At 51.5% G+C, this 9,233-nt stretch overlaps 1 protein-coding gene across 1 annotated transcript in view; it reads right to left on the bottom strand.

Moving 5' to 3' along the window:
- Nucleotides 1–8,406, bottom strand: part of HPD (4-hydroxyphenylpyruvate dioxygenase) — a 10,028-nt gene extending 1,622 nt beyond the window's left edge. Inside the window, exons 1-12 of the mRNA XM_008590756.1 lie at nucleotides 8,355–8,406; nucleotides 8,213–8,239; nucleotides 7,444–7,506; nucleotides 6,996–7,100; nucleotides 6,359–6,401; nucleotides 6,128–6,210; nucleotides 5,116–5,205; nucleotides 4,029–4,132; nucleotides 3,493–3,570; nucleotides 2,814–2,976; nucleotides 2,639–2,710; nucleotides 797–919 (exon numbers count right to left, since the gene is read on the bottom strand). Of these exons, the coding sequence (XP_008588978.1) occupies nucleotides 797–919; nucleotides 2,639–2,710; nucleotides 2,814–2,976; nucleotides 3,493–3,570; nucleotides 4,029–4,132; nucleotides 5,116–5,205; nucleotides 6,128–6,210; nucleotides 6,359–6,401; nucleotides 6,996–7,100; nucleotides 7,444–7,506; nucleotides 8,213–8,239; nucleotides 8,355–8,357 (954 nt within the window). The 5' untranslated portion in view covers nucleotides 8,358–8,406. The remainder of the gene's footprint in view (nucleotides 1–796; nucleotides 920–2,638; nucleotides 2,711–2,813; nucleotides 2,977–3,492; nucleotides 3,571–4,028; nucleotides 4,133–5,115; nucleotides 5,206–6,127; nucleotides 6,211–6,358; nucleotides 6,402–6,995; nucleotides 7,101–7,443; nucleotides 7,507–8,212; nucleotides 8,240–8,354) is intronic.
- Nucleotides 8,407–9,233: the final 827 nt, after the last annotated feature.

Below are 9,233 nucleotides of genomic sequence, written 5' to 3' on the forward strand. Positions count from 1 at the left end.
CTAGGGCTGGGGCAAGAGAGGGGAAGGGGATGGAGAGATTGGGAGATGATGGCTAAGAGGTTCACGGTTTCTTTTAGGGTGAAATCTTTAGAGCATTTTCATTGCTCTAAAATTGATTTTGACGATGGTTGCACGACATAGCAAATAGCTAAAAACCATTGAATTGTACACTTTAAAAGAGTAACATTATGTGATTTATACATCAGTAAAGCCATTAAAGGCAAAATTTAAAAAAAAATTTTTAAAAAACTTCAATGGTTTCTGGTCGTAGAACAAAATCCAAACTCCTAAATAGTCCACCAGAGGAATCAGCCCCTGCCTACCTGTCTGACCTAAGTCACTCCTCAAACAAGACCTTTCATTCACTCTAGCCTTTTTTCTGTTCCTCAGACACTTAGAGCTTGCTCCTGCCTCAGGACCTTTGCACTTGCTGTTCCCTCCACCAGGAATGCTCTTTCCCCAGCTCTGGTCCTTTACACAGCCAGTTCCCTCTCATGATCCAGATTTCACTTCTCAGACAGGCCCTCCCTGACCACTCCCTGTAAAGCAGCCTCAGGTTGCCTGTTTTAACTTTCTACGTGGCCCTAACTCTCTCTGATGCTGTTTTTGTTATTTGTTTGTCATCTGCACCCCTCCCCCCCAGAAGACAAGTCCCATGCTGCAAGGGACCTGGGCTGGTTTGTACTCTGTGTCCCTGTGCCTGGTGCAGGGTAGGGGCTTAGACAATCTTTATGAGGCAAGACGGAACTCGGGGCTTGTACTCTCCACCTGGCTGAGGATCCTGCCTGGGCCTCACCTCCAGGACGTCAATGCTCTCCTTCACCCGAATCTTGGCTGACTTGAGCTTCTCCCGCAGTTGTTTATAGTACGTCGATGGAACACCCAAAAACTCCAAGCCTCTCTCCCTCAAGTGGCGAATCTGTCTCAGAGCAGAGTCAAGGTCAGCTTCTTTGTCTGTCCAAGCTCAATCAACATCCCTAGCCACGAGGAGGCAGGGTCCCTATGCTAGCTCCCCACAACTGCCAGGGTACCATGTGACCTCATCCCCTTCCTTCTCTGGTGGGGCCCCTGTTAGAAGAACAGCAATTGCTAACATTTATGGAATGCTCACTATGTGCCTGTCTCGAGCACTTTCTTTCTTTTTTTTTGCAGCTGGCTGGTACAGACAGAGATCTGAACCTTAGACCTTTCAAGCACTTTGTATGTATTGCCTCATTATATCCATGCAGAAATCTTTTGAGGCGTCTGGACAGTTATTATCCCCAATTCATAGCTGGGGAAACTGAGGCATTGAAAGATTAAGTATCTATTCTCAACATAGTAGCCAGAGTGATTTTATTAAAATACAAGTCAAATCATGTCACTTCTTTGCTTATCCCATGGTGGTGCCATGTCTGAGTCAAATTCAAAGTCTTCACCATGGCCCTCACCATCTGCCCTGACTCCTACCTTCTGACCTGTCCCCTACCTCTGTCTCTTGCTCATTCTTTTCCACCCATTCCGATCTTCAACCTTCCAGGCACATGCCCATCTCAGGGCCTTTGCTCTGTCTGTCCCTCCAGGCTGGGGCACTTTCTCCCTGGGTTTCCATGGGCTTCTCTCCTTCCAACACTTTGCATTCTCAAATGTCTCCTCAGTAAGGCCTTCCCTGACCTCCTGATTTAAATGTGTAATGCCCTTCACCCTTGTTCTCCCTCTTCTCTGCCTTCTTTTCCTTTTTTTTTTTTTTAAAGATGACCGGTAAGGGGATCTTAACCCTTGACTTGGTGTTGTCAGCACCACGCTCTCCCAAATGAGCTAACCGACCATCCCTATATGGGATCCGAACCCGTGGCCTTGGTGTTATCAGCACCACACTCTCCCGAGTGAGCCACAGGCCGGCCCTCTGCCTTATTTTCTTCCAGAGCACTCACCACCATCTAATATGTAGTTTATTTATTTTGTTTATTGTCTCCGTAAGGGCAGAAACTACTGTTTGCTGATGTATCCCAAGTACCTAAAACAGTGCCTGGCACATAGTAGGTGCTCAATAAACATCTATTGAGCGACTGAATGAATGAAGTTGCCACAGTCATGCAGTGAACTCTTGGTTGCACCAGGATTAAATGGGACAGTCCAGGCTCCTGTCCAGTCTTGCATAGTGCCACTTAAGGAATAGAAGGACTCAGGCCTCCAAGGGCTGGATCCACAGACACAGGTTCTTAATTTGGCTAAAAGGACATAATTTGATCTTGTAGTGCAGTATCCTCACTTAATTTGGCTAAAAGGGCATAATTGATCTTGTAGTGCAATATACTCATTTTCAAGGTGAGGCAACTGAAGCCCAGAGAGGGCATTGAATCCCCCAGAGACACACAGCAAGGCACTGACAGAACTGGGACTAGAATCCAGGCTTCCTGATACTCTGGCACCAGTACCTCCAAAGCCCAGAATGTTCTCCAGAGAATAAACTCTCTGGGGTTGGTGGGGAGGGATGTGCCTGCACATGAGTTGAAAGAACCAGTACGTGAGCCCCGCCAGCCCTACAGGCCAGAGAAGGGGGCACAGGGCTGCCATTGACCCCTTTCCTTTTCATTTTGCAGAGACTATCACTGGCACTGAATGAGAGGGGAATCAGGACCAGGAATGGGGTTCTAACCGCTGTGATGATGTCTTGGGTCTTGAGAGCGATGTGCTGGACCCCGGGGCCCCCATTATAGTCCACATATTCCTGGGGGAGGAAAACAAGGAGGCCACTGTCATTTGCCCCGCCTCTGTAAGTGCCCCAGACCTCTTCCCTGCTCCCTTCTTCCCCAGCCAGGGAAGGCCCCCACCTGGATCTGGGACTTCTTTTTGCCCTGCGCTGGCTCATTAATGGGCATCTTGATGGTCTCCTCATAGTTGGCCACCACGATGGACCGCAGAGAGCTGTATTCCGTGTGCACCTGCGTGTCATCCACTGACCAGAAGCGGTGGAACTGAAGGTTTTTCACATACCTGCCAGATGGTCAGGAGGACACATCTACTCTGAGTGCCAGCCTGGTACTAGCTCCCCCTGTGCCTCACCACCACCCCATTTCCACCTTCCAGAATTTGTCCCTGAATAGGCTCCAGAAAGGAGACAAAATCGTACCTTTATCATGATAATTTCCCTGTAGGTGGAGGTAAAGTATCTTGTAACAAAAGACGTAAAGTATGGCAGTGCTCCAACAGATGGAGGTAAAGTGCTTTGAGAAGGGGGCACTTGCTTCTAATTTGGACAAGGGTGCTGTTTGTGTAGTGACAGTCTCCCTCCAACCCTCCCTGGACCATGATCTCTGTGGATCACTTTGGGCCTTAAATCCTCTGGTCTCCATGGTGACAGTTTTTCAGTGAATGAATGAATCAGTAACCACAGGCTAACTTCCCACCATGTTGTGCTCCATTTTTCACTTCGTTGTGAGAATTGGGGGGTGGGCTTGTCCTCTAGGAGGGCTTGTCACCTTCAGGGAAAGAGAAGGGCCAGGGGCTCACCATTCTGAGGCAGACACCATCTCCTGATCAGGCTGGTTTCCCACAACGTGATCGATAATCTCAAGACAGCAATCAGGACTGGGAATGGGAAGGGGTCGGGGGTGAGAAGAAGGGCTACCCCCAAATCTCTCCCTTCCTGCTGACCCCTCAATAATGGTGATAATAATAGTAATAGCTCACACTTATGTAGCACTTACTATGGGCCAGGCACTTTATTTTGTCAACCTACACGCTGTTACTATACCCATTTTACAGATGGGAAACTGAGGCACAGAGAAATAAAATGACTTGCTCCAGGTTAAACGACTATGAAGTAACAGAGCGGGGATTTGAGCCCAGGCAGTCTGGTTGCAGAGCCTGTGCTCTCAGCCTCTATGTCACCTCCTCAAGAGCCCCTTGGGGACTTTCAGGAGTTCCCCAGCAGGCTCCAAATACTCCGCCCCATCAGAGAAGTCCAGCCACACGGAGGAGAGGGAACATAGCTTTTCACACCACTGCAGGGCTTTTACCCCAGCCCTGTTCTGAGGGGCACTCACAGCTTGGAAAGTAGGGGGTCCGTGAATGCTGGGGCCTCGAATCCAGGCAGGAAGCGGCCACTGTAGTTCATCTTCTCTACCAGGGTGTGTGTGGTGTCCCCATACTGTGGGTGGAAAACCTGGCTTGGCCTCTGAGTACCCACCCCTGCTGAGGCCGGGCCACATTTCATGGCGCCAACACACCCTGGGATCCAGCCGGGGTCTGACCCTAACTCCATGTGTAATTTTAGGCAAGTCACTTCCCCCTTCTGAAATGAATTGCAACCTGCCACTTGTTTGGGAGTTTCTTTGATGGTCTGTCTGCTCCATGGAACAGAAGCTCCATGAGGACAGGGACACTGTTCTGCTCATGATGGTATCTCCAGCGCCTAGCCCAGTGCCTGACACATAGTAGGTGCTCAATAAAAATGTGTAGACTAAATGAAGAATGTGTTAAGGGCATTGGATCAAATTATACTGAAAGGCTCTTTCAACATTTTAGCAATCTTTACATTTCACTTAATCTTGAGGAGGTAGGACTTGTGATTGTTTCTGTATTACTATAACACAGGTGCTAAACAGAATTAATAATCTTTGCTGAGTGTCACTGTATACCAGGCACTGTTGTTTTAGGTGCTGTACACAAATGATCTCATTTGATTCTTACAATAACCCTGTGAAGAAACTGAGGCACAGCAAGGTTAACTAGCATGTCTCAGGTCACACAAGTGGTCCAACTCCAGTCCTTGCTCATTTGAACAGAGTCACAGAGAGGTCAAGTGGGTTGCCCAAAGCCACACAGCTAGGGTGGGGTGTGGTTTCCCAAGACCCCATGCTTCTCCTTTGTTCAAAGCCTGTGTCCAAAGCTTATACCCCCATGCTGTCAGCCCCCACTGGGGAGGAAGGAGACCCCGAGAGGGATGACTGGTAGCTCCTGTCAGCCCCTGTGCCCTGGCTAAGCATTATAGGTGGTCAAACTTGAGGGAGAATGTCTGTGCTCAGGGGGAAGCACGTGGGTGGGGTGGGGTGATGGAGTCAGTTGGGGGGGGTCGGGGTACCTCAGTGGGTACTGACCACCGAAGGGGTGGGGGCACCAGAGTTAACTCACCGTCTGCAGAACAGCAAACTTCACCTTCCCAAACTTGTCTTGCTCCACCCAGGGTTCCCGCATGATTTTAGCACCCCGTTCCTGGGCTTTCTGCACAGGAGATGGGGTGGGGAGGCAGTGAGGGCTGGGCCTCCCAGAATCTTTGCCTGCTGCTCCTGCTGGGTGGTCTGTGTGGCCCTGCCACAGCCTCCTCCAACTTTTCCAGCTCCAGGCAGGAACCCCAGCCAGCTTCAGCCATTACCCTGATAACCACACCTCATGCCCACTTGGCAGGTAGGGAAACTGAGGCCCAGGGTCAGAGTTGGGGCTCTGGTAGACAAACCAGGTAGGGTGGTTTGCTAACTCACTCTGTGGCCCTTCCCCCTCTCCAGTCCTCAGTTTCCACATCTGTATAAAGGGTGGTTGGATAAGAATAACATGAGCTGATGTTGAGCACCTTCTATGTGTCAGACCCTGTGCCAAGTGCTCTGTGTACCTGACTTATGTACTTGTTTGGCAAAACCTCACTTACGGCATGTCAATGCTTATATCATACATCAGGCACTGTTCTTAGTATTGACCTCACAGCAACATTATACGAAAGGTACTTTTATAATCTCTATTCTATAGGTGAGGAAATTGTAGCACAGAGAAGCTGCGTCACCTGCCCCAAGTCACACAGCTATTAAGATTCAGGCCCAGGCAGTCTGGCTTTGGAATCCACGCTCTGAACCTCTAAACCTCCTCTTGAATATAGTGTTTGGTTCAGAATCATGCTCAAGAGATGGTAATTATGATCTTATTTCCCCTTTAATACAACTCAGTGAAGTAGTTGTTTGACAGATGCGGAAACTCAGGCTCAGAGGGAAGACAAGCAATTAGTAAGAGGCAGGGCATCCCTGAAACCCAGGTGTATGTCACACCAGCATCTGAGCTCATCACTGTGTGTCCCCCCAGCCCTGACTGAAGGGGTCCCCGTGGCAGGCCAAGCTTTACTGCTTCCTCTCCCAAATCAGCCCAGGTGCAGTCTCACCTGCACAATGTAGTCACAATCTTCGACCTCGAATGCAATGTCCTTCACTCCATCGCCGTGTTTCACCAGGTGATCACCCATCTCTGTGGCCATCAGGGGTGGTGGTGGCACTGGAGTCCAAGGCCCCCTCTCCTGGCTCTCAGCCTTCTGGGCCCCATCTCCTTCTAGGCTCAACCTCCCCTCCCTGACCCCACCCACCATGTCCTGTTTCCACCCCTTGAGCCCCCTCACCTGTGTTCCAGGGGTTGAGCGCTGAGGAGAGGACAAACACAATCTAGGACATACAAGAGAAGGGGGTGTGGCTGGTGGCTCATCTGCCCCTTCCTGTCCACCCCCAGACACCCCTGGTGGAGCAGAAGGACCCAGCCACACAGGGTTCCTGGACCATGGGTTCTAGCCCTTTCTCCGCCATGGCTTCCCCCACAGGTCCTGAGGGATGGGGGCCTTGTCCTGTGCCAGACCCGCCCTGGGTCTTGGGATGAGCTGCTGGGTCAGGCCTCCCTGTGGGGGAGAGCTCCAGGGATCCCACAGACCAGGGCACTGCTGAGAGTTCTTACTCTGATGTTCCAGGTCCCCTGAACACCTGTGGGGCCAGCGTTGGGCCAGGAGAGAGGGAGATGAAACTACGAAGGTCCTCAGTGCAGGGTTGTACAAAGCTGCCTGGTGGAGGGGCCCGTGGGGACTGAACTATGCATCCCGGAACCAGTCAAGCTATGCATCCTGAAACAGGAGCACACCTGCCTGAAGAAAGGGGCCTCCAGGTCTAATTTGCGCAAAGGTGCTAGATGGGCTAGAGTCCCTGGGAGCAGCAGGAAGAGAGATACCCCATCAGGGACGAGCAAGGGAGTGTCCTGGGGTAGGGACTCACCTTCCCTTGCTGGATTACATGGCTGACCACCTCCCGGGAACCCGTCTCCAGACCTTTGTAGGCTAGTGGCTTGAAGCCCATCTTGCTGCAGTAGAAGGAGGCAGCCTGGATCACAGAGATGTAGAAGGGTTCATGAGTGTGGGCGGCCAGCCTGGGGGCCTCCCGCTGAGAGCTCCCAGCCCCCCTCAGCCAGTCTGCCCTGCTGCCCCAGGTGCAGAGACTCATGAGAAGAAAGACCGCTCCCTGCACACCCCGCCCTCCGATACATTTCCTGCTGGGGTCCGTGGCCCTGATTGTGTAACAAGGATCTAAAGAGTGACCAGTCCCAACACTGGCTCTGATCCTCCCCTCCCAGGGGCCAATCACAGACCCAGCTGGAGGCCTGCCTTGTCCAGGAGGCCCTCTTGCCTGCCCTTCACCCGCTCCAACCCCTTGTCCTGGCTTCTACCTGCTTGGCGTTGCCCACCCAGAAGGTCACGGAGTGGAAGTGAAGGAACCGGCCTCTCTCAGGCTGCAGGAGAGAAGGAGTGAAGTTGAGTCCCTGGAATTGGGTCTATAAAAGTGCATGTAGACAGGTGTCCCCCAAGGGCCGGCCCGTGGCTCACTCGGGAGAGAGTGTGGTGCTGATAACACCAAGGCCACGGGTTCAAATCCCTATATAGGGATGGCCGGTTAGCTCACTTGGGAGAGTGTGGTGCTGACAACACCAAGTCAAGGGTTAAGATCCCTTTACCAGTCATCTTTAAAAAAAAAAAAAAGAGAGGTGTCCCCCAGCTACTTCCCTTATCCCAGCCTCAACCCCAGAACATAGGAAATGCTGAATGCCACTCAGCCTTGCCAAGCCTCCAAAGAGGCTTCTCATGTAGAAATTGAGCTCCTGAGGGTTCAGGATTGGGAAGCCCCTTGGGAGACCTGCCCAGGTTTCATGGAGGAAATTAGCCTTATGCTGCAGCAACATGGACTTAAGTTATAGCTTAGAAAGAACTTCCAGACAGGATTAAGAGATTGGCAGGTATTTTAAAAAGAGGTAAAAGTTTTTCAGGGGGGCAAGGTTAAGTCCAGCTCAGTCTGTGGGAGCCAGAGGACAAAGCTGAGCGTGCTGGCATGGACATCACATGGCCACTGTAGTTTTTCCTCTTCTGCTGTTTGCTGACATCTGTCTCCTTGTACTGTGACCCCCTGCCAAGCCGAGGCTTCACACTTCCCCTCCTGCTCACCTTCTCTCCTTTGTTGCTGTAAGTCGTCTATGGAGAAAGAAAAGGACAGTGAGAGGAGAGGCTCCACACAGGTGCTTCTGGAGGTCTCACTGCAGGTGTCCCACCCAGGGACAGACTGCCATGGCCCCAGGCAGATTCTTACCATGATTGATCTTGGTCAAACTTCCTGCTGGGAAGACTGGGACAAGAGGCCTGGGGAGTGCTGGACAGAAGTATTTAACACCAAGCAGGTCCTGCCCAGCCTCCTGGCCTTCCTGGGGGTGGGGTGCTGAGCCCAATCCTGGAAAGTCCTAGGCCTGGGAGCTTCTGATCCAGCTGTGGCCTCATTGGACGGGGTGATGCTGCCAAGCCCAGAGTGGGGAGTGACTTGCCGAGTCCACTAGCCAGTGGGGGGCAGAGCCAAGACAAGAAGCCAAGGGCACTCTCTTTCCACGTCCCCAGGCTGGGACTGTAACCATTGTTGTCCAGAATCCAAAGCTCAGAAGCCAAGGCCAGCTTGAGTGCAGTGGTGGCTCCAGAATTCTTATTTAGGGGGTATTTGGGGCCTGATCTTCAAGCTCTGTTTGCATAGCAAGAATGTAGTTTATACTTAGGATAAAAAGGTTGTATTTCACAGTGGTTAGAGGCACAGGCATAGGGGTTTGCATCCTGGCTCTGCTACATACTACGCAACTGGGGAAAGTCACCAAATCCCTCTGAGCCTCAGTTTCCCATCTGTAAAATGGGAGTAATATTAGTGTGGTGGGGGATTAAATGACAAAAGGTGTAAGTCTTTGGATTAGGACCTAGCACACAGTACAGTCTGCTAACATTGGTTATGATTCATATGTTTCTTTGGGATTTGGGGGGGCTGATGGAGAATGGGGAGCCCTGGCATTGCTACAGCCTGAGTGTTGGGAGAGAGATTTGGGAGAGAGATTATGGCCCTGGCCCTGTGGCAGGCTTGCAGCATCCCCAGAGCACTGGAAGGTAGAGCTGGTGGCTCTGGGGGGAGGAAGGCCTGGGGCTCTCCCCAACACCC

Source organism: Galeopterus variegatus, unplaced genomic scaffold (genome assembly GCF_000696425.1).
Source record: "Galeopterus variegatus unplaced genomic scaffold, G_variegatus-3.0.2 Scaffold6351, whole genome shotgun sequence".
Lineage (NCBI taxonomy): Eukaryota > Metazoa > Chordata > Mammalia > Dermoptera > Cynocephalidae > Galeopterus > Galeopterus variegatus.